This window comes from Pristiophorus japonicus, unplaced genomic scaffold (genome assembly GCF_044704955.1).
Source record: "Pristiophorus japonicus isolate sPriJap1 unplaced genomic scaffold, sPriJap1.hap1 HAP1_SCAFFOLD_216, whole genome shotgun sequence".
Lineage (NCBI taxonomy): Eukaryota > Metazoa > Chordata > Chondrichthyes > Pristiophoridae > Pristiophorus > Pristiophorus japonicus.
In genome coordinates, this window is record NW_027251865.1 from 563,945 (window position 1) to 588,702 (window position 24,758).

At 43.8% G+C, this 24,758-nt stretch overlaps 1 protein-coding gene and 3 non-coding genes across 4 annotated transcripts; all 4 read left to right on the forward strand.

Annotated features, from left to right (window-relative positions):
* The first annotated feature begins 2,452 nt into the window (after nt 1-2,452).
* Nucleotides 2,453-4,230, forward strand: LOC139245236 (probable G-protein coupled receptor 139). Its single transcript, XM_070871137.1, has 2 exons — nt 2,453-2,522; nt 3,326-4,230. Exons 1-2 carry the CDS (start codon nt 2,453-2,455, stop codon nt 4,228-4,230), a joined length of 975 nt encoding a protein of 324 aa, XP_070727238.1.
* Nucleotides 4,231-22,308: 18,078 nt separating this feature from the next.
* On the forward strand, nt 22,309-22,397 carry trnar-ucg (transfer RNA arginine (anticodon UCG)). Its single transcript is given in 2 exon segments — nt 22,309-22,345; nt 22,362-22,397. It is a non-coding gene; the product is annotated as a tRNA-Arg (tRNA).
* Nucleotides 22,398-22,642: 245 nt separating this feature from the next.
* On the forward strand, nt 22,643-22,724 carry trnas-gcu (transfer RNA serine (anticodon GCU)). The gene has a single exon. It is a non-coding gene; the product is annotated as a tRNA-Ser (tRNA).
* Nucleotides 22,725-24,554: 1,830 nt separating this feature from the next.
* Nucleotides 24,555-24,643, forward strand: trnar-ucg (transfer RNA arginine (anticodon UCG)). The gene is given in 2 exon segments: nt 24,555-24,591; nt 24,608-24,643. It is a non-coding gene; the product is annotated as a tRNA-Arg (tRNA).
* The last annotated feature ends 115 nt before the right edge of the window (nt 24,644-24,758 follow it).

Consider the following 24,758-nt stretch of genomic DNA (forward strand, 5'->3'; position numbering starts at 1 on the left):
GGTGGTTAGCAGGTTTAGCAGGGTTTTCAGCTCGCCTGCACATGCGTTGCAGGTGTCCAATTGTTCTACAGCCCGAGAAAATGTTTCCTTTGAAGCGGCTTGAATGGAAGCGATGATTGCCTCCGCAGCGCCATCAAGGACTTTGCATTCATCACCCTTGATGGTGGACTCTGAGACATCTGCGGACGTGCAGCTGTAGGCAAGTGAGTCCTGCTCTGTACGTTACGATTCGATAACCATGATACTTTGTTCACAGTATTTGCGACAGAACTCGTGTGCTGAGAGATTTGTTTGGTATTGCCACTGGTGGCGATGAACGCCGAGGCTATCGCTCTTGCTTCGCTCAAGTTTGGGGTCTCTGAAGTCAAAATTTTGCGAAGTATTGCTTCATGACCGATGTCAAGTACAAATAAGTCCCTGAGCATGTGTTCCAAGTTTCCTTCAAATTCACAATGTCCTGCAAGGCATCTTAGCTCGGCGACGTAACTCACCACTTCCTGGCCTTCAGACCTTTTCTACCGGTTCGTCACCATCAGAATGCTTTTGTTCGCGTTTATATGCTCCCGGACCAGTGTGCACAGATCATCGTACGACTTCACTGTGGGTTTCGCTGGAGCAAGCAGATTTTTCAAGAGTTCAGACGTTAGTGCCCCACCAACGCTGAGGAGGAACACGCGTCATTTGGCATCATTCGCTTCTCCTTCCAGCTCGTTGGCCACGAAGTATTGGTCGAATCACTGCATGAAGGTTTCCCAATCATCCCCCTCCGAAAACGTATCCAGGATGCCTATAGTTCTCTGCATTGTAGCGGTGGGGTTCACTATCTATATCTCGTCGCCAGTTGTTACATCTTGCATCAAGAATCTGACCAGATACTGTGAGCTCAAAGTAAGTTGTGGCCGTACTCCTTTATTCAGGTCTCCCGTGTGCCTCTCCAGCCTGTGAGGTCTCCTTACGTCCAGACGCTCCCAAGGGATTGTGGGACCACTTGGGATGCAGGGGCATGTACCCTCTTGTGTTTAAACAAGGTATTTAAAGGTTTACATATAGTATTTGCCACCAGTAATGTTAGAATAGGGTCACCACCAGTAATTTTACAGAAGAGTCACCACCATGAATGTTAGTGTAGGGTCACCACCATTGATGGTGGACTGAATTCATCGGCAGTAAATTTAGTGTAAGATAAGCAGCATTAATGTTAGAGTAGGATAAACACCAGTAATGTTGGAGTAGGGTCAACACCAGCAATTTTAGATTAGATTCACCACCAGTAATGTTGGTGTAGATTCAGCAGTAATGTAAGAGAAGGATCACTAGAGTAGGAGACTCGAACTCGGGGGCACAGCCTTAAAATACGGGGGAGCCAATTTAAAACTGAGTTGATAAGGAATTGCTTCTTCTAGAGGGTTGTGAATCTGTGGAATTCTCTGCCCAAGGAAGCAGTTGAAGCTCGCTCATTGAATGTATTCAAATCACAGATAGATAGATTTTTAATCAATAAGGGAATTAAGGCTTATGGGGAGGGGGCGGGTAAATGGAGCTGAGTCCAGGGCCAGATCAGCGTGATCTTGTTGGGTGGCGGAACAGGTTCGAGGGGCTAGATGGCCTACTCCTGTTCCTAATTCTTATGTTCTTATGTTCTTATTAATTTTGAGGAAGTCCAGAACCAGGGATCACAGTCTAAGGATAAGGGTTAAGCCATTTAGGACCTTGATGAGGAGAAACTTCTTTACCCAGAGAGTGGATAAGCTGTGGAATTCTCTACCACTGAAAGTTGTTGAGGCCACTTCACTAAATATATACAAAAAGGAATTAGATGTAGACCTTACTACTAGGGGGATCAAAGGGTATGGCGAGAAAGCAGGAATGGGGTACTGCAGTTTCATGTTCAGCCATGGACTAATTGAATGGCTGTGCAGGCTAGAAGGGCCGAATGGCCTACTCCTGCACCAATTGTCTATATTTCTATATTTCTATGTTTCAATGTTTCTATCCCAAACAGAAATGTTAGATATGTGTCATCGCCAGTAATGTTAGCGAGAAGTCATCACTAGTTATCATTACAGTAAGAAAACAAAATTGAATCACATAATGGATGAGTGAATATTTGATGATTCCCCAAGAACCTAACGCAGCATGTGCGAAAAATGTTCCCTTCAGGGATCACGGGTCTTGCGCAGAACACATTCCCAGCGGAATTACTTTCCGTTCATTGATTTTAATGTTCGCATTTTAATGGACTGAGTTGTAAAATTTCCCAATTGGTTGCCTGGGAACAGTGAAGTAGAAAATCGGTCCTTGTTTTTTACGTGACTGTAACTAACGCCAGTTATTGTAACACGGTTTTCTCCCGAGGGCACCGATCATTTTATAAAGGTGGAGCTTTAACGGATCTCAAATAAACTCCAGTTGGTGCCATAAAGCTGGAAAGAAGGGGTAAATTCTTCCAAAAATGGAACTGCCAACAATTTTGCGGATAAAGAACATTTATTATCCTATTCTCGCAGCATTTGGAATTCCTGGTAAGTCAATGTATCATTTGTCTAATAGCTGTTGAATGTCTCACTGTAATGATATACAGTATAACCGATTCCAAGAAGATCCGCAGTGCAGAGTCATTTATCCACCGGGATAGGTTGGGGAATATCAGCGGGCAGATTATGAGTCTGAGCTTATGCTGAGGCGCTATTCTGGCTGTTAGATCGTGAGCACACGATACTCACGTTGCCTCCATAAAGTGAAGGAGGACGAGGAAGACAACCCGGCCCCTGCAACAGTATGTAGTTCAGTAAAGAAAGTGTTGCATATTATCCATGGTCATCAACTCATTGATTGCGTGTTCCCTGGCTATCCTTGTACTCGCCATCTCCAACTAACAGAAGACTGTTATCTGGTTATCTAGATATCTGGAGCAATAATTGCCACTCAGGGAGCTGTTCCCTTCTCGCCGACAAAGAACATTCGCGGCTCCACCAGCTCCCTCCGGGAGATTATAAATAAAGAATTTCGACTTAAATTTAATGTTTGTGTTTCAGCTGTTTGTATTATTTGAGGTGACATATTTGTATTAATTGTTCAGAAATTATACGTAATGCTTGATGATGTCCTGCTGAGCTGGAAACAAGACTGAGTTTCAGTCCCACTATATTCAATATTGAATGTTTTATTTATTTTAAACAAATTGTACAAAGCTCGACTAAATAAATATAAATAATCCGCGTCTTTCTCCATAAGTGGGGACACATCCGAGCATTGCCCCACCATAAACGGTGATATTTAGCTGAGTATCACTGTTACTGGTCACTCTACTCTCTCTGTCTTACAGCGAACCTGCTGACAATCTTGATTCTCTGCAGAGGAAACTGCGGCCTTTCCAAATGTATCTCTGTTTACATGGTGGCCATGGCAGCAGCAGATCTAATGGTCATGATCTTCCATGTAATCGTGTATCAAACTTTGAGCCATCACTTTCCACATTCATTCCTGAACTATACTGCCATGTGTAAGTTAAATCTGTTCCTGAATCCTCTTACCGTGGACATGTCGGTGTGGCTTACAGTCTGCTTCACATTTGATCGATTTATAGCTATATGCTGTGAGAAGTTTAAAACCAAGTATTGCACAGTGAGAACTACGGCCACGGTTATAATAACGGAATCTGTCCTGATCTGTTCAGAGAACATCCCTTTTTGCTTTGCCTATGAACCTGAACGAATAATTAATAATGTTCACTGGGGGTGCCGCTACAGTGTGAACTTTTTTATATCGCCTGCAGGTATAGCATACAGCTGGTTCAAAAGTATTTTTGTTACTTGGGTTCCTTTTGTTTTGATATCACTGTTTAATTGTTTGACAGTCAGACGTATTTTATTGGCCAGTAGAGCCCGTAGGGGACTCCGGGCCCATGCCAATGAGAATCAGAGCGATCTAGAGATGGAGAAACGGAAGAAATCGATCATTTTACTGTTCAGTGTATCAGGAAGTTTTATCCTGTTGTGGCTGACAGCTGCTGTTAGTTATTTGACTAGCAGACTGACAAACCCCGTGCAATACCGAGGCGATTATACAGCTCCTGCATATATCGCCACAGAAACCGGATTGATGCTCATGTATTTGAGTTCCTGTACAAACACCTGTATTTATGCAGCTACACAAACTAAATTCAGAGAAGAGCTGAAGACAGTGGTAAAATCTCCTTGGACAATGATTCTGACTTTATTTAAAAAATGAAAAATTTAAGCAAACTTTCGGCCTAATTAGATCTCAATTATGCTACGATGAAAAGAAATTGTTCTCTTAAAATAAATATTAATATAAACCAAAGCTTCTTGTTGTAACGAGAGTTCCACGTTAGAATAGCAGTCTTTCTGTCAGTTCAAAAAAAATATGATGTTGTGAAAGTGAACTTGTGACTCCCACTTTGTGCCGTGCGTTTGATGTCCGCTCATTACCCAGTTTGAATAGAATCGAGTCCTTCCAAATCAGCACACGTCCCGCTGAAGATTTAAGGGAAGATGCAGGACTCAGCAATAACTGTCTCACCACGCACGTACTGGAATGAGATGCCTCAGTTTAATTATTGAAATAAAGTGTCCATTAGTGCAGAAATAATGTGTTGCAATCGGGGTTGTTTGTAATTCAGTAATCTCCGTGTGATTGCGGCAGGCGCTGGACTCCCCATCAGACTCCGCCGCCGCATGTCTCCTGGACTAATAGAACGGGGCCCTATTTCGTGATCAGGTTCCAAGTGTGGAGACAGTAGGAATTTGAATTGTCAATATGGCATTAGAAATTATTGTTTGAAATATCTACTTAAAATCTCACGGTACATCACAATGGTATAATGTTACAACAGGAACAATCCATTCGACCCAACCAGTCCTTATCGGCCTTTACATTCCATCAGAGTAAATAGTTCAAATCCCTTTACCCGCCGTTCTCAACATCCCTTCAACTCATTTTTGTTCATCCATCTATCGTAATTGATATTGAATATTGACATAAATTCTGTCTCCGCTAATTCACAGTCTCAGAACTCACTGTGCAACGTGTTTTATCGAAACCTCGATCCTAAAGCTCTCACATGTATTTTATCTGTGGCTCTTAGTTCTTAAACTCTGAACCAATGGAAGCAGTCTGCTTCTATCTATCCTGTCCAGATATTTTTGTTAAATTAAAACACCAGGGTAAGACTCGCCAAAAGTTACGAGTCTGGTATCAAAGCACAATCTAATAACATTCGGAAAAATATAGTTAAAATAGTTAATTGATAGCTTTCTCTTTGGGATTGGTGTGACCTTGCTTATACTGAACAAGGATAATGTATATTTGACAGTTTGGTCATGACCCCAACCTTTGGGTCATTAAGGGGAAGTTGAGAATCAAACAACTTCAGACCCCACTCCTCCCGCGATCTTTTGATAGATGGCCAAAAAGCTTTGAATGGGATGTCCTATGCTGGATGATGCTGGGATATCACTGTGTGTGCAGAAGTGACATGTTTCTGGTCAAGCAATCAGTAGATATGCAGGATGAAATGCGGTGAAGAACAGATGCAGAATATGGTTAGGCACGCTGACAAGAACACTACATGAAATGGTTGATGTGGCTCTGGAGAGTGGGAACATTTGTAGAACCAATGGTAGAGGTCTGCGACAGAGAATAGGTCGAGATAGAAATGTGATGCTGATGACATGATTTTTAAATACTCTGACGCCAATAAAAGTTTAAATATGAGGTAAAGTTCAATCAGAATGTCCTGAAGTCTGCTAATGTTATCATGCTTAGCCGTTATATAGCAGTAATATTAATCTTTATCCTTTGCTTGTAAGGCAGGGGCGTGCAAGTCAATTTAAAGTACCTTTGAGCTGATGGGCTAGGGTTCCTCCTGTTGCAAAGTTCACGTTCAGGTTGAAGTAAAAAAAAAATTATAGTCATGTCATTGCATAGTGATTCATAAATGTTACATCATTTAATCATTTAATAACATGTGGTAAGGTGTTAGCTCTATAAAGGAATCATCTTGGCATGCATCATCCTTTTAAATTTACATAAATGATACAGAAACAACGCAAGACATTTATGGCAAGGTTTCACTTGTAGAATTGCAAAGATATGGAAAAAGGATGCAATCATTAATAAGATAATAGAATAAGGGTATAATAATTGGTGGTTCAATGAAAAAGCAGCTAGATCGGTAAGGAAACTGTCAGTACTAATAAAGAACCAATAAATTAAATTCCCATTAAATGAAGTTGACTTATATTTTTTACATAATTATACAACACCAAATATTGTGCATTTCTTTGTAGAGGAAGTGAGAGAAATATATAAAAACGAGCTGCAGGTAATAAACATTTGACATTTTTAAAAGACGATATCACTGAGCACAAAATTGTAACAATTTCGAATGTCCAAACAACCACCAGGTGTGGCTGTAATTTATGTATTTGAATTGCATGTTTAATTACCATTGCAGGTAAACCGTGTTGAATACTCCTATAGCACCTCACGTCTATGATCAACATCCTTATTGAAAAGCGTTAATACTTCAAAAGAGAATGGTCTTCATTTAGAATTATGAATACGTGCCTCCTTTTCCATCACTTTTGAACGTTCCGTCTCATCTTGAGTTTCAGACTGCAAATGCTACCTTGTTTAGTTTTCCCGTTGATCACAGCTCTGCCAATGCGGTCGGCACCCACTTCTGGGGGAAGTGGTGGTGAGTTGCGGGCAGTTTTGTGCAATAGGCACATTCTCATTTAACTGGATTCAGACAACCAACTGTATTTAAGGCATGTGTCAGGCCGCAGGCAAAGGTTTTAGTTCCATCGGTCAGTGCCGTATCTACACCCAGCTGTACTTGTGAGAAGGCGATGTGTAATTAACCACATCATCTACTATAAACATGTAAAATAAAAGCAAAGACATGAACAAATTAACCGTTACATTACCGTGTCAAAGACTGTCCCATGTAGTTGTGATTCTCCAGTCCCCTGTTTCTAATTGTATAATTGATATGTTCCGTTGATATCTTCTATTTATAATGAAACAGTTACTGTGTTTCCCTGACATTCTGTGCCCTCTATGTGTTATTAAATAGCAATGGGTGTTCCTCTGTCACATGCTGACTATGTTCCATGATCCCCAATTTCTAATTAACCCTTAACTCCTCTATCCCCCTGTCTTCTATTCAAAATTAATTAGTTATTGTGTTCCACCATTCTCTTTCTTCCCCAGTTACAATTGCACAATTACTCTGTCCCACTAAATGCATCTTTATTCTATTTCTATTGAAAGCTTTACTGCTAAATCGTCGTGTCCTCTATTCCGAATTAAATAATTATTGTGTTCCCCAATTCACCGTGTTCCCCATTTCTAATTAGAACAGTTACTGGGTTTCACTAAATTTACCGTTAGTCTAGTTCTAATTAGAATGTTATTGTATTACCCTATTGTCCACTTTATTCTTTTTAGAAGTAAAAAATTCTGCTATTCCCCTAAACTCTCCAGTCTTGTTTTTCAAATTAATCAGTTGCGGTATTTCTTTAAATTTGCTTGCCATGTCTTGTAATTAAACACTTACTGTGTTACATTCACAATGTAACTCTGCCACTCCAGATCACTGTGGGACTGACAGCTTCTGCTGTCTATGACAATAGGATTGAGGCCAGTTCTGTGTGTCTGCGCTCTGTGAGTGATAATCTACTTACTGTGTGTGAGAAGGAGCTGCCTGCACTGTTCCTTGTGTTCCGGGTGGAGGAAAGATCTCATTTGTTCTGGCTGGTTGAAGAATTTTGCTCTGAGATTAATAATACGAGAACATTATTAGTTCTAAGATATGGATGCGGGGAGAATATGATGTATCTGAGGGAGTGACAATGTAGCTCTCGATCATCAGCAACACGGTTCTGGAGAACTCAGCTCACCGAAACAATATAACCCGTCTTTAAAATATCTTCTCCCACACTCCTCTCCTGGTGCCTGCAATAGATGCACTTTGTGAAATTCCCCACATCCTCACTGTCAGGCTGTGTTTCCACTGCTCACTGCCCAAGAACAACAGACACGGTGAGATTGGAACTGAATCAGGAACATTCACTACTGATTTGGGGAAAGAAAACGGCAATGATTTGAAACAGCGAGGTGTTTTTCTTTCTCTGTTAACTTACACTGTCCACACACAGCTCGAGAATGGCCCTTCCCTTCCCCCAATCACACCATGTTCCGGAACTAGTTCCTGCTCTAAACTGCCTCTTACAAACAGCCCCCCATGGAACTAAAGCAGGAATGTTCACTGCTTGTTTGGAGAGAGAATGCAGCAGATTGTAAATAGCAGTTTCTGCCCATTCTGTCTCCCTTACCCTGGACACACATGGTACATACACAGCCCAAGAATGGCCTCTCCCTTCCCTGACTCACACGATGCACTGACACTGATTCTTGCTCCACTCTGCCTCTTACACACAGCCCCCGACTCCCCCTGAACTCCCCCTGAACTCGGTGCCGAACTCTGAGCCCATCTGCGGACATGCTCCCAAAGCGCTGCACTGCTGTGAGGAGGCTGCTGCTCGCTGCCTTACCCCGGGGCCGCGTTGTCTCCATTCGTGGCTGTTTTAGAAACATAGAAACATAGAAGATAGGTGCAGGAGTAGGCCATTCGACCCTTCGAGTCTGCACTGCCATTCAATGAGATCATGGCTGTTCATTCCTGCAGTACCCCTTTCCTGCGTCCTCTCCATACCCCTTGATCCACTTAACCGTAAGGGCCATATCTAACTCCCTCTTGAATATATCCAATGAACTGGCTTCAACTATTCTCTGTGGCAGAGGATTCCACAGGTTAACAACTCTCTGAGTGAAGAAGTTTCATCTCATCTCAGTCCTAAACGGCCTGCTCCTTTTCCTAAGACTGTGTCCCCTGGTTCTGGACTTCCCCAACATCGGGAACTGCATCTAGCCTGTCTAGTTCAGTCTAGTCCAGTCAGAATCTTATATCTTTCTATGAGATCCCCTCTCTTCCTTCTAAACTCCAGTGAATAAAGGCCCAGTTGATCCAGTTTCTCCTCATGTGACTGCCCAGCCATCCCTGGAATCAGTCTGGTGAACCTTCGCTTATCTCCCTCAGTAGCAAGAACGTCCTTTCTCAGATTGGGAGACCAAAACTGAACACAATGGATAAGGCAGAACCAGTGGATGTGGTATATTTGGATTTCCAGAAGGCATTTGATAAGGTGCCACATAAGAGGTTACTACACAACATAAAAGCTCATAGAGTTGGGGGCAGTATATTAGCATAGATAGATGATTGTTGAACCAACAGAAAAAAGTGAGTCAGGATAAATGGGTCTTTTTCCTGTTGGAAAATGGTGACTAGTGGGGTGCCGCAGGGATCGGTGCTGTCCTCAACTATTTACACTCTATATTAATGACTTGGAAGAAAGGACCGAGTGTAATGTAGCCAAGTTTGCTGATGATAAAAGGTGAGAAAGCAAATTGAGGACACAAAAAATCTGCAAATGGATACAGACAGACTAAGTGAGTGGGCAAAAATTTGTCAGATGTAGTATAATATGGGACAATGTGAGGTTATCCACTTCGGCAGAAATAATAGAAAAGCAAATTATAATTTAAATGGCGAAAATTTGCAAAGTGCTGCAGGACAGAGAAACCTGAGGGTGTTTGTGCATAAATCCCAAGTACGCAGGTGCACCAAGTAATCAGGAAGACAATTGGAATATTGGCCTTTGTTGCAAGGGGGTTAGAATAAAAGAGCAGAGAAGTCCTGCTACAACTTTACAGGGTATTTGTGAGGCCACACCTTTAATACTGCATGCAGTTTTGATCTGCGTATTTAAGGAAGGATATACTTGCATTGGAGGCTGTTCAGAGGTTGCTTCCGGCGATGAGGGGCTTGTCTGATGAGGATAGGTTGAGTAGGTTGGTCCGATACACAATGGTTTCAAAAGAATGAGATGTAATTTTATTGAATCATATGATGACGAGGGGACTCGACAAGGTGGATCCAGAGAGGATATTTCCACTCATCGAGTAAACTAAAACTAGCATAATTTCAGAATAAGGGGTCACCCATTTAAAACTGAGATGAGAAATGTCTTCGTTCAGAGGGTAAATCTATGGAATTCTCTTCCCCAGAGAGCTTTGGAGGCTGGGTCATTGAAGGTAGTTAAGGCAGAGATAGATAGATTTTTCAGCGATAGGGAGAAAGGGTTATGCGAAGCAGGCAGGGAATTGGAGCTGAGTCCATGATCAGATCAGCTATGATCTTATTGAATGGCAGAGCAGGATCCAAGGGCCAAATGATCCACTCCTGCTCCGATTTCTTATGTTATTATGTTCTTATGAGATAAAAACCCTGGGACTGTACATGGGGACTCTAACCCTGGGACTGTACATGGGGACTCTAACCCTGGGACTGTACATGGGGACTCTAACCCTGGGACTGTACATGGGGACTCTAACCCTGGGACTGTACATGGGGACTCTAAACCTGGGAGTGAACAGCTCTGGCGCTTTCCTGTTACAATGGTCCAGGACGTAAGCAGAAGCTTAGCACTGAGCAGCGCCGTTAGGAGATGGTGAAAAATCCAAGGTGTGAAGAGCGAGATTAACTAAGTTGTTACTTTACCAAGATGGCCACGCATGCGCTTTGCTGCTCACTGAATCAAGAAAGTGGAGGGCTGAACTTACCTCCCTGTACAAAGATGGCCACCGTTACACTGGGCTTGTACTGGGAGAAAGCCCGGAAGCTGCAGTCGCCGATATTCAGGTTATTATTCCGGGCTTCCGATGGGCACCGGTTATTTATGAAGCATCCCCGGCTACCCGCTGGTCCATTACTCCACTCCGTCCCGCTGAAAACGAGCTCTTTTGCGGAGCAGTGCTCACCATGTCCGCTCCGCCATTACACGCATCGCGCCTGCTATTTTCCATATTGTTTAACGATTTTTGCATGAGGTTAATAGATCTCCACACATACTGCTTGTGATCAACTTTGAAATATTCAAATTTTTGTAATTGTCTTTGCTAATTTTGATGGGTTAGTTGATTACAATTATTTGTTACAAACATATCTTGCAGTATTTTTTGCATCAAAATAATTGTTTAAACACTTACTTTATCAGGTATTTAGCTTCCCCACTGAGCTCTATTTCCTATTGTGGGGGATCTAGAACTCGGTGGCACAGTCTGAGCGTAAGGTTCACCCGTTTAAACCGGAAATGAGCAGCAATTTCTTCTCTCAGGGGGTCATGAATCTTTGAAATTCTCTGCCCCAGAGAGCAATGGAGGCTGGGTCATGGAATATATTTAAGTTGCAGATCGACTGCTTTTTGAAAGATAGCGGAGTCAAGGGTTATGGGGAGAAGGCAGGGAGGTAGAATTGAGGCAAAGATCATATCAGCCATGATCTTGTTGAATGGTGGAGTGGACTCAAGGGGCCAGATGGCCTACTTCTGCAGCTATTTCGTATGTTCTTAGCCTTGGTTAGGTGCTGTGTTTAGATGTAACTTTAGGGGTTAGGGGTGTGGTTTGTGGCTAATTATTAGGATTGCGATTAGTGATTGGGATAGTCAGTTAGATATTCGCTGAGGATATAGTGATTAACTTAGAAAGCACTACTGGCAATAAAAGTGTCACTGGATGTGCCCTTTTCCATTTCATGTTTTTAACGTCACAGAGACGAGTCACAAAACAGCCTCATAATGTGTTCATTCAAGGAACCTTCTTTCCTGTGTTAGCCTCATTCCCTCCCTTCTTTCACATCTTTACATTTCTTACAGAAAAATATATTAGTGACATTAGATTTGGGGATTTTTACACAATAACAGACGAATACAATTGTTTTGGTGGTTACATCTAATCATCAGCCTGCCTGAAAAGGGCTTCTGACAATAATCTGTCACCAACATCACCAGTCACCGTCTGATTCCACCATCATATCTTCATTCGTTACCCACCTTTCACCCTAACGAGAGCTGGTTTCACCTGCATGGCCATTCCCCATACTGAGGCTCTCTAATTCCCGAAAGTGCAAAATCAACTCCAAGGACTGATTAGTCCGAATGGTCCATTTCTGTGTCGTATATCCTATGTAATGTTGTAGTCTTAGTGTAAGTGGTCCCTGGATTTAATGTTTCAGTGTAAGTGGTCCCTGCATTTGTTCTCACGGTATTAGTAATCCCTCAATTTGATGTCACGTTGTGGATTAGATGTCTCATTGTAACTGATCCCTCAGTGTAAGGATTCCCTGGATTTGATGCATCAGTGTAAGCCGACCTTGGATTTAATGCCTCAATATTAGTACTCCCAGGATTTAGAGTCACAATTTGTGTGGTCCCTGGATTTGGTGTCACTATGTAAGCGGTCCCTGGATTTGGTGTCAACAGCACCTCGTCAATGGGACTGAGGGAAAACCCAAAGCCCAGCATCGCATTCAGCACAGAGTGATCCCACTCAAATCTATTCCCACTGCCCGCATTAATTCAACAGACACAGTTCCGTCCTAAAAGGAACTGCAACCCCACGCCCAACTTCAGTGAAACACACCAGACAAAACATTTTAAAGGAAAGGCACACCCCATCATAGTTCAACAGAGGCAAGTAATGGACATTAAATCCCCCTCAATTATTCACCTTCTTCACCTCTACTCTCCAACCACTCACCCCAACTCCTCGATCACCCCAATTCATTCACACCCTCACACCAATTCCTCTTTTAACCCTTCTCTCCAAACGCCGCACCCCAACTCCTCTTTCACCCCTACCTCCCAAAAACCACTCACCCAACTCCTCTTTTACCGCTACATTTCATTTTTAACATCACTTACACACGTCATGCACACAGAAGGAAAATCTAGGATCTTCTGTCTGATGGTGAGGTGATCGCTGGACAATAAAGTGCAATGACTGATGGGTGGCTGCTCATTACTCTCGGTGAGATTTAATCCCCTTTCCCACTGAATACTGCGGACAGACGGTCACCTTGGTAACGGAATGGTCATTGTGACCATCCCTTTCTAAACAAGAGCTCACAAGACAATGGGTTATCAATAAATGGTAAAGGAATTAAACACTCTGCAATTACATTGTAAATAATAGGAAATAAAATGCTGGATAATAACATAGCTTATCTCTGTGGTATTGACAAGTAGACATTAAGAACCATGTGTTTTGTTTACACACACGCACACACATATCAACGACTCTGTGTGCATTCTTTTCAGTTGTTCGACATAACCTGATCCATTAAATTTCTTAGGCACTTAGGACCCTGCGGGAAACCATCCGGCGGTGCTTCCTTTGTCAGGATTTCAATAGATCATAAGAACAGAAGAACATTAGAATTAGGAACATGAGTAGGCACTCTAGCCCCTCGAGCCTGCTCCGCCATTCAATAAGAACATGGCTGATCTGGCCGTGGACTCAGTTCCACTTACCTGCACTTTCCCCGTAACCCTTAATTCCCTTATTGGTTAAAAATCTATCGATATGTGACTTGAATACATTCAATGAGCTAGCCTCAACTGCTTCCTTGGGCAGAGAATTCCACAGATACACAACCCTCTGCGAGAAGAAATTCCTTCTCAATTCGGTTTTGAATTGACTCCCCCGTAATTTGAGGCTGTGCCCCCTAGTTTTTTCTCCCCGACCATTGGAAACAAGCTCTCCGACTCTATCTTGTTTATCCCTTTCAATATTTTAAATGTTTCGAAAAGATCAACCCTCATCCTTCTGAACTCCAAAGAGTAATGACCGAGTCTACTCAATCTATCATCATAAGGTAACGCCCCCATCTCCGGAATCAGCCGAGTGAATCATCTCTGTACCCACTCCAAAGCCAGTATATCCTTCCATAAGTAAGTTGACCAAAACTGCACGCAGTACTCCAGGTGCGGCCTCACCAATACCCTATACAGTTGCAGCAGGACCTCCCTGCTTTTATACTCCATCCCTCTCGCAATGAAGGCCAACATTCCATTCGCCTTCCTGATTACCTGCTGCACCTGCAAAATAAATGTTTGGGATTCGTGCACAAGGATCCCCAGGTCCCTCTGCACATCAGCATGTTGTAATTTCTCCCCATTCAAATAATATTCCCTTTTAATGTTTTTTTTTTCTCATGGCGGATGACCTCACACTTTCCGACATTGTATTCCATCTGACAAATCTTAGCCCATTCGCTTAACCGATCCAAATCTCTTTGCAGCCTCTCTGCGTCCTCTACACAACCCGCTTTCCCACTAATGTTTGTGTCATCTGCAAATTTTGTTACAATGCACTCCGTCCCCTCTTCCAGGTCATCCATGTATATTGTAAACAGTTGTGGTCCCAGCACCGATCCCTGTGGCACACCACTAACCATCGATTTCCAACCCGAAAAGGACCCATTTATCCCGACTCTCTGCTTTCTGTTAGCCAGCCAATTCTCTATCCATGCTAATACATTTCCTCGGATCCGCGTACCTCTATCTTCTGCAGTAAACTTTTGTGTGGCACCTTATCGAATGCCTTTTGGAATTCTAAATACATCACATCCATCGGTACACCTCTATCCACCATGCTCGTTATATCCTGAAAGAATTCCAGTAAATTAGTTAAACATGATTTCCCCTGCATGAATCCATTCTGCGTCTGCTTGATTACACTATTCCTATCTAGATGTCCCGCTATTTCTTACTTAATGATAGCTTCAAGCATTTTCTCCACTACAGATGTTAAACTAACCGGCCTTTCGTTACCTGCCTTTTGTCTGCACCGTTTTTAAACAGAGGCGTTACATTAGCTGCTTTCCAATCCACTGGTACCTCAACAGAGTCCATAGAATGTTGGTAGATTATAACGAATGCATCTGCTATAACTTCCATAATCTCTTTTAATACCCTGGGATGCATTTCATCAGGACCAGTGGACTTGTCTACCTTGAGACACATTAGCCTGTCCAGCACTACCCCCCGAGTGATAGTGATTGTCTCAAGGTCCTCCCTTCCCACATTCCTGTGACCAGCAATTCATGGCATGGTTTTTGTGTCTTCCACTGTGAAGACCGAAGCAAAATAATTATTTCAGATCTCAGCCATTTCCACATTTCCCATTATTAAATCCCCCTTCTCATCTTCTAAGGGATCAACATTTTCTTTAGTCACTCTATTCCGTTTTATATTTCTGTAAAAGCTTTTACTATTGCGCACCGTTGCCCCTCCCACTGCCCTTGGACATGGGGCAGACATTTAATGGGACAGGGGTGCCCTTTTTTTTGCCTATTTATAATTAAAGGAACAGTCCAGTTTATCTCGGAGTTTCGGAGGACTTCACGAACCGAGCTCCCATTAACAATCGTTCCCTTCTGTACTGTGCTGTGATTGTAAAGCTGTCTATTACAGTGATTTCAGCCTTTCTAAAATGTCACATTATTTTTATAATGCGTTTGATTTGTTTGTCTAATTTGGAAAGATTTCAGAATTGTGCAGTTTCACGAAGGTTTTGTTTCAAGGTGGTGTAAAATCTGTTTCAATATAGTCTTTCTAACCCTCCATCACCACCCACCCCGCCCCCCACCCCAAATTTTAGAACACTCTGCAATACTAACTGGGAAGGTGCCAAGTTCGCTCCTTGATCAGGGCTGTGAGTTGATCTCAGCCAAGGCAGCAGTTCAGGGGTTATAATTGTCCTCAGTACCACTGGGCTATATATGAGTAAATATTAGCAACTGCAATTGCTCTTGATACAGATCCAGTGACATCAATTGGGAGTGTATGGATGTCATTTGAGGGTAGGATTGGACTCGGCTCTGATGCCTACGACAGTGGAAATCCTGCTGACACTCACGAAGTCGACTGATGATGAGGCATCAGAGGTTAACAAATGTCTGTGGAGTTGCACCCAGACAGATTCAGCACTTCCTGGATCAAGTAACTCGCAGTTGATTTAAGACAGTAAGCATGGAGGGAAAGAGTCTAGAATAAGGAATTTACAGCTTTGGAGGGACAGGAGGGGACAGAATCTCCGATAGAATCTAGACTTGTCTGTTCTGAATTTCTATCCTGCACTTAAAGTAACAACGTTTGTAACCTACATTTGCAGGATATTAGAACGGGAGGATCTGCAGCTTGGTAACTCAAACCAAACATCACGTCAAGATTTGAGAGATTCACTGGATTCATCAGGATCACATTATCATCAGCCTTTGCAAAAACACCAATCACAGCGGTGAGAAATAGTACACATGTTCTGTGTGTGGATGCATCCTCAACCATTCGTCAACCTCTGAGACTCGTGTGCCCAGCTGACTAAACACTGTAAATGTGGGGACAGTGGGAATGGATGCAGATGTGCGTCGGGTGGAAACATATCAGGGAGAGGCCATTTACCAGCTGAGTGTGGAAAGAGATTCAGTCTCTCATCTCACCAACTGACATTCGAGGACTTAGATAACAGACTTTCTCCTGTGAATATGGAGCTGTGTTATTGGGCCGTGATGGTTTTATTGTTCATCTAGTTGACTGTACACCTTTGCCAATTAGTTGATGTGATCGGTTTACTTGTAGATATGTTAAAACATACTTTTACTGTGTGGATTAAAATGTAAATTAAAATCAGCTTTCCAGGGGTGATACTCTACTCACACATTGAAGGTGAGAGAGATGCTGTGGACACACGAAAATTCCAGTATGTGTAAGTGATTAACAGACTGGATTTTGTGTTTAATGATCCCGGGCTTGTTAGCTCTCTCTACCCTGGACATGAAGGCACTCTGGACGGTATGGGGAACTGGGACTTGTCCTGAGAGTAACCAAAGTTCTGAGAACTGAAACAATCTACAGTTAGAAAGGAGTAAAGGCGCAAAATGAAGCAGTCAGTAACAGGACATCAATTTGTCTCCTCTTATCATGGAGACATCAATTATCGACACAATGTCTTATTTGACATATCAAAAAATAAACTCCATCCCAGTTTTATGGGTGATTAACATCAGCAGAAACAAATCCCAACTCACAGAATGAACACGATTCAGTCAGGATGTGAATAACAGCAGTAATAACAGTAGAACCTAACCCCTGCAGTAACTTGCGAACTCTCAATTCAAATGACTGAGTAAATCCCTTCCCACACTTCCCCAGTGTGAACTCGCTTGAGTTTCAGCAGATCAGATGACTGAGTTAAACCTTGGCCACACGCAGAGCAGTTAAATGGTCTCTCCCCAGTGTGACTGCGTATATGGATTTCTAGATCAGATGGGTAACTGAATCCCTTCCCACAGTCTTCACATTTCCATGATTTCTCCATGGAGCAGGTGTCCTTGTGTCTCCCAGGTTGGCCGATCAGTTGAAGTTTCGTCCACACACAGAACACGTGTAGTTACTCCCCGCTGTGAATGGTGTGATGTTTTTGAGGCCGTGTAACTGGTTGAAGCTCTTTCCACAGTCAGTGCACTGGAACAGTCTCACTCGGATAGGGTATGTGTGTGTCGGTGCTTTTCCAGTCACACTGATGTTTGAAATATTTTCCCACAGACAGAACAGAAAAATGTTTCTCCTTCCACATTCAAAGGCCGATGGTATTCATCATTTGCAGCTAATATGGTTGGATACAGTGCGCAGAATGAGAATAAAATCAATGAGCTGCTGATTTTCTCTGCTGGTCACTGGGCCTTTTGTGCTGGCGCAATAGGGTGAACCCGGGCTGGTCCAATAGGGTGAACCCGGGCTGGCCCAATAGGGAGAACCTGGGCTGCCCAAATAGGGTTAGCTTGGGCTGTGCTGGCCCAATAGGGTGAGGTGTGCTGGCCCAAGATCACCACACAACTATCAGAATAACAAGGCGCCCTTTCAAGGGCCATGGAACTTACATAAACATGTGTCGAATCAAACTGACAGACATCCTGAAGACCCTCCCACCCTTTGTCCCTGCATAAAGGACAGTGCATGCGCCGTGAGACCGCCCTGACCAATATGGTGGCCGCTGAACACGCTCCCACCACCAGGGAAAACAGTTACTGCCAAGAACGCCGCCAGGAAAACGGTCACTAACACAACACTGAAGAGCGGCAAGATGCGCAGAAAGTCAAGGAAGGAGAGTTACTCCATTTACATCTACAAAGTGATGAAGCAGGTTCACCCCAACACTGGCATATCCTCCAAGGCCATGGGCATCATGAACTCGGTTGTGAACGATATTTTGGAGTGCATCACTGATGATGCTTCCCGCCTGGCCCATTACAACAAGCGCAGATCCATCAGATCCCGGGACATCCAGACCGCCGTGCACCTGCTGCTGTCCAGGGAGCTGGCCAAGCACGCCGTGTCGGAAGGGACAAAGGTGGTGACCGAGTACACCAGCTCCAAGTAAAACTGTGCGCTGCACTGAGAGATCAAACCCAAACATAACGGCTCTTTTAAGAGCCATCCACAACCTCTATGAAAGAGCTGCACAAACCCATCTCCCTTTAAACTTAAATCACTAATTATTTCCTCAACAATTGTGTGCTAACCTTTGGAGTTCCAGCTGTAGATTTAGTTTTGAATTCTCAGTTAAGCGGCTTCACTCTCAGACCTGTACATTTACACCGCCTGCCGAATTAAGAGCATGTTTAGGGGCTGAGACTCAGATTTCAGTCACACGTTCTCTCTCGTAAGTAATTATCACGTTTATTTTTCAATTCCTGTTGCGTCAGTCCGTTTATTAACCCGACACTCCCTGCAGTGTAACAATCCAGAATGGGAGTTCTTCCAGAGATCAGAACCGGGGCAGTTTGAACACTCTGTCTAATATGTCCTTACTATACAGTATAAATGCACACGAGACGCATACTTAAGAGATGGTGACTCTGTGACCAGGCACATGTATTAACCAGCACTGAAGTGATGAAGGTGGGCGGAGCTTCCCCGTTTATACCTGAAAGTCCAGGTTAGGAGTGTCTCCCACAAGTTCACCCCTTTATGGTCAATGTTCTCACGGTGTACAACTTAGGTCAGTTTATACATGGGTTACACTGACAGTTGAATACATGACATCACCTCTCCCCAAGGTCTTATTGGGATCACAGGTTAAGTCTCTCTGGTGGTTTATGCTCCCTTGCAGAGCGCCTGAGTTGGGAATCCAGTTGTTGGGCGTTAGCCTGAGTGTCTGCTGTTTGCGGTGCCTCGGCCTGTCCGAACTGCCCACAGTGACTGGGCTCTCCTCTGCTTGGTTCTTGTATTCGGTCACCTGTGGAGGAGTAAGCTCGATATCGTGTTCTTCCGCTGCTTATTGTATGGGGTTGCTGAACCTCATTTTTGTTTGATCCACGTGTTTGTGGCAATATGTCCATTGGTAAGTTTAACGATCAGAATCCTATTCGCCTCTTTGGCAATCACAGTGCCTACGAGAAATTTGGGCCCTGCAGCGTAGTTGAGGACAAAGACAGGGTCATTGACATCAATACATCGCGCCCCCGCATTCCCGTCATGGTAGTCACATTGTGACAGGCGCCTGCTCTTAACAATTTCTTTCATGTTGGGGTGTATAAGGGATAACCTGCTTTTGAGCGTCCTTTTCATTAGCAGCTCTGCGGGTGGAACTCCTCTGAGCGAGTGTGGTCGGGATCTATTGCCCAACAGGAGGCATGATACGCGGCTTTGTAGGGAACTCCCTTGGATTCTGAGCAACCCTGTTTGATTATCTGTACTGCTCGTTCCGCCTGACCATTTGAGGCCGGCTTGAACGGTGCCGGTCTGACATGGTTGATACCATTTCTTGCCATGAAGTTCTGGAATTAAATGCTTGTAAAGCATGGGTCTTTGACCAAGACGTCCGGTCGGCCATGGGCGGCGAACATTGCATGTAGACTTTCGACCGTGGCAGAGGATGTGCTTGAATTGAGAATGTCACACTCGATCCATTTGGAGTAGGCGTCTACTCCAAACAAAAATATTTTTCTCATGAAAGGATTTGCGTAGTCCACATAGATGCGTGACCATGGTTTGGCGGACCAGGACCAGGGGCTAAGGTGGAGCTTCCCTGGGAACATTGCCCAGCTGGGCACACGTGTTGCATCTGTGAACACGAAGTTCCAGGTCTGCATCTATCCCTCGCCACCAAATGTGTGAGCTGGCAATTGCCTTCAGCCTGACAATGCCCGACTGCTCATTGTGGAGTTCTCTGACGAACATCTCTCTGCCCATCTGGGGCATGACGACACGATTTCCCCATAGTAGGCAATCGGCCTGTATCGAGAATTCACTCTTGCGCCTGTGAAATGTTGTGAATGCCTCAGGGAATGTCTCGTACGTGGTTGCCTTTCCCCAGTCATGACACAGGACTGCTTATCCATTGTTCTCTGCACGTATCGGTTCGAATTCCATCTTTGTCCTTGTTGTGTTACAGCTTTGACTTCCCTGGTCGTGTTGTTAATCACATTAAACCTCATCGCCAAATTCCTCTTTTACTGACAAGTATGCTGCACTTTGCTCATGTCATGTCTCAAATTAATAATATATTCGTCAAAAGGATAACATTTGCAGGACTATGGCGAGGGGGACTAATTACATAGGTCTCTGAGGGACATAAGAAGCACGATGGGCCTAATATCTTTTCTCACTACCGTCAGAATTTGAGAGCTACGCTTTTCACCGTCGGCGGCTCGTTGGTCTCGGGGTATGATTCTCGTTTAGAAATAATCACATTTGAAATGCGAGAGGTCTCGGGCTAAATCCCGGCCGAACCCCGACATTTTTTACTCAAGTTGTGCTTCTCACAACCGCTCGACATGTGAGAAAACAAAAATTGTTCACGTTAAAACTTTTGATTTTGCGCCTATGTTCTCACAGCGTCCAAATCCCAGAGCAAAGTGAAACCCGCCAAACTGAGTAAAGTTAAACTATCTCAGAGGTACTCGGCTCTGTGACTCGTTGGATAACCTAAACCATTGCTTTGTTCCGGCCAATACTTGAGCAGTATATCTTCCTCTCTGTACGCATAAGCTCACCGCAATTGGGATAAGCATACATTCAGCGTCAACTCCACCTCGGCCCTGAATATCACTGCGTCCTGCTTCTCTAGAGCTGAAAAGATGAGAGAAGCTGGCTTTTGAATTAGTCCCTTGGCTGCCGAATTCAAAGCGGACAGGAAATCAATCCGGGGTGGCCAAGCAGCCTGGTCTGATAAAAAGGCGGTGACACCTTATATTGTAGGCATGTTCTCGTCTTCTGGCTCAACATTAGGTTCAACCTATCGGGTGATAAGCACCGCTTCCATTGTCTGGTAATGGTTCTGCTGTTCCCACTAACACATCCTCTGGACCAACCTTTGTTACGTTATTGCCCGATTACCACCCACTTTGCCTTTCTCCATTGTGCCATTTATTATTTAATCACTCCTGCGTTCCGCTGTATCACAGAAGTTCCCATTTGACCTTTCTCGCTGCGTATTTTTTCCAGACGCTATTTTTGTTGAAAACATCTGTAATCTTTAACTTTTTCCTGACATATCGGAATGATTATCCGACAGAACGTGAAACCGGATTCTTACTCCACAAAATCTGCACGACCAGCCGAGTTTTACATATTTATCTGTTTTTATTCATTCTATTTCCGTGTCCCTTTTAAGGGGATTTGCTGTCTGTCCGAGATCATTCTCGGTCTCTTTAAAATGGTGTGCTATCAGACCCTCATCATTCTGTGTGTGTTTAAAAGGGATGTGCTGTCTGTCCCGGATTTCCAATTTCAAATTTCAAAACCTGCCTTTGGAGGTTAAGGAATTTTAGTTTGTTTGTGTGTTTCAGACTGGGCTGGTTTTACGTCCCTCCCTCCTTCCTTCCTGCCTGTCTATCACCTGTGGCTTCAATAACAGTCTCTGCGCCGCGTGGTCCTGAGCCCCACTGCACAATTGCCTTTAGGAATGATCGAGATCTCACTTTATTCTTTTAAAAGGGAACTGCTGTCAGTCAAGGGTCATTCTGCATGTGGGTAAAAGGGATGTCCTTGCAAACCCGGATCATTCTGTGTCTGTTTAAATGGGCTGGTTGTCAGTTCCGGTTCATAATCTTTCCCTTTAAAACGGATTTTCTCATAAACCCGGGTCACCCTGTATTGTTTGAGAAGGAGTATGATTTCAGCTGCAATGACCGAATTGTTAAACTATAGCGTGCCAATTTACATTGGGGTTGCCTGCGCCGGTGCGCACCCAGATCGCAGTGCATCTGTTCATTCACTCGAAATATGCTCATCTTTTCCTAAATCCACTCCTTGATATTGCAGTTGCCCCGAATTTGCTCGCAATATATGCAACAACACAATGATTGGTGCTGGCAGCGGCCGCGTGGCCTAATGGATAAGGCGTCTGACTTCGATTACAAACGCAAAGTTATCAGAAAATTGCAGGTTCGAGTCCTGCCGCGGTCAACTTAGCTCGCTACGTGAAATTTTATATTCTTTGTTTTGATTCAGCCGAGAAACCAACCATCTCTTCCAGTCACTCACCTGAAGTGAAAGAAGGCTGTTGGCTTAAAGAATCTCATGGCAAGTTTTCATCATTGTCGATCTGCATGCACGGGCAGAGTAAGCTGTGAAGTGGACTTTCTTGCACATTTTATCTGTTTGGATACAAAAAGCAGGAGATTGAATGGCTGACGATTTTTTATAGCAGAGACGAGGTGGCCGAGAGGTTAAGGCGATGGACTGCTAATCCATTGTGCTCTGCACGCAAGGCTTCGAATCCCATTCTCGTCGTCGTTGGCTTGCAGCTTAACCACTTTTTGACATTCACATTTCACCTCATCGCCAAATTCCCCTTTTACTTACAGGGATGCTGTACTTTCCTCATGTCATGTCTCAAATTAATAATATATTCGTCAAAAGGAGAACAGTTGCAGTACAATGGCGAGGGGCACTAATTAGAGAGGTCCACGGTTATGATTCTCCCTTCGGAATGAGCATATTTGAAATGCGAGAGGTCACAGGCCAAATCCCGGACGAGCCCCGCCATGTTTTACTCAAAGTTACGCTTCTAACAGCCGCTCGACATGTGAGAAAACAGACGTATTTCACGTTAAAACGTGTGATTTTACGCCGATGTTCCCTTAGCATCCAAATCCCAGAGCAAAGTGAAACCCGCCAAACTGAGTAAAGTTAAAATATCTCAGAGGTACTCGGCTCTGTGACTCGTTGGATAACCTAAAGCCTTGTTTGGTTCCGGCCGATCCTTGATCAATATATCTTCCTGTCTGTAGGCATAAGTTCACCTCAATTGGGATAAGCATACATTCAGCGTCAATCTCCACCTCTGCCCTGAATATGAGTGCGTCCTGTTTCTCAAGAGCTGAAAAGATGAGAGAGGCTGCCTTTTGAATTCGTCCCTTGGCTGCCGAATTCAAAGCGGACAGGAAATCAATCCGGGCTGGCAAACCTGCCTGGTCTGATTAAAAGGCGGTGACACCCTATATTGGAAGCATGTTCTCGTCTTCTGGCCTCAACATTAGGTTCAACGTATCGGATGATAAGCACCGCTCCGATTGTCTGGTAATGGTTCTGCTGTTCCCATTAACACCTCCTCTGGACCATCCTTTGTTACGTTATTGCCCGATTACCACCCACTTTGCCTTTCTCCATTGTGCCATGTATTATTTAATCACTCCTGCGTTCCGCTGTATCACAGACATTCCCATTTGACCTTTCTCGCTGCGTATTTTTTCAGGCGCTATTTTTGTTGAAAACATCTGTAATCTTTAACTTTTTCCTGAAATATCGGAATGATTATCCGACAGAACGTGAAACCGGATTCTTCCTCCACAAAATCTGCACGACCTGCCGAGTTTTACATATTTATCTGTTTTTATTCATTCTATTTCCGTGTCCCTTTTAAGGGGATTTGCTGTCTGTCCGAGATCATTCTCTGTCTCTGTAAAATGGTGTGCTATCAGACCCTCATCATTCTGTTTCTGTTTAAAAGGGATGTGCTGTCTGTCCCGGATTTCCCATTTCAAATTTCAAAACCTGCCTTTGGAGGTTAAGGAATTTTAATTTGTTTGTGTGTTTCAGACTGGGCTGGTTTTACGTCTCTTCCTCCCTCCTTGTCTATCACTTGTGACTTCAATAACAGTCTCTGCGCCGCGTGGTCCTGAGCCCCACTGCACAATTGCCTTCAGGGATGATCGAAATCTCACTTTATTCTTTTAAAAGGGAACTGCTGTCAGTCAAGGGTCATTCTGCATCTGGTAAAAGGGATGTCCTTGCAATCCCTGATCATTCTGTGTCTGTTTAAATGGGCTGGTTGTCAGTTCCGGTTCATAATCTTTCCCTTTAAAACGGATTTTCTCATAAACCCGGGTCATCCTGTATTGTTTGAGAAGGAGTATGATTTCAGCTGCAATGACCGAATTGTTAAACTATAGCGTGCCAATTTACATTGGGGTTGCCTGCGCCGGTGCGCACCCAGATCGCAGTGCATCTGTTCATTCACTCGAAATATGCTCATCTTTTCCTAAATCCACTCCTTGATATTGCAGTTGCCCCGAATTTGCTCGCAATATACGCAACAACACAATGATTGGTGCTGGCAGCGGCCGCGTGGCCTAATGGATAAGGCGTCTGACTTCGATTACAAACGCAAAGTTATCAGAAAATTGCAGGTTCGAGTCCTGCCGCGGTCAACTTAGCTCGCTACGTGAAATTTTATATTCTTTGTTTTGATTCAGCCGAGAAACCAACCATCTCTTCCAGTCACTCACCTGAAGTGAAAGAAGGCTGTTGGCTTAAAGAATCTCA

What these genes read in the sequence shown, in the direction of transcription:
- LOC139245236 (XM_070871137.1), top strand. Translation starts at nt 2,453, where the DNA reads ATGGAACTGCCAACAATTTTGCGGATAAAGAACATTTATTATCCTATT. An exon ending in CGCAGCATTTGGAATTCCTG is followed by an intron (nt 2,523 to 3,325) that starts GTAAGTCAATGT and finishes TCTGTCTTACAG; the next exon opens with CGAACCTGCTGACAATCTTG.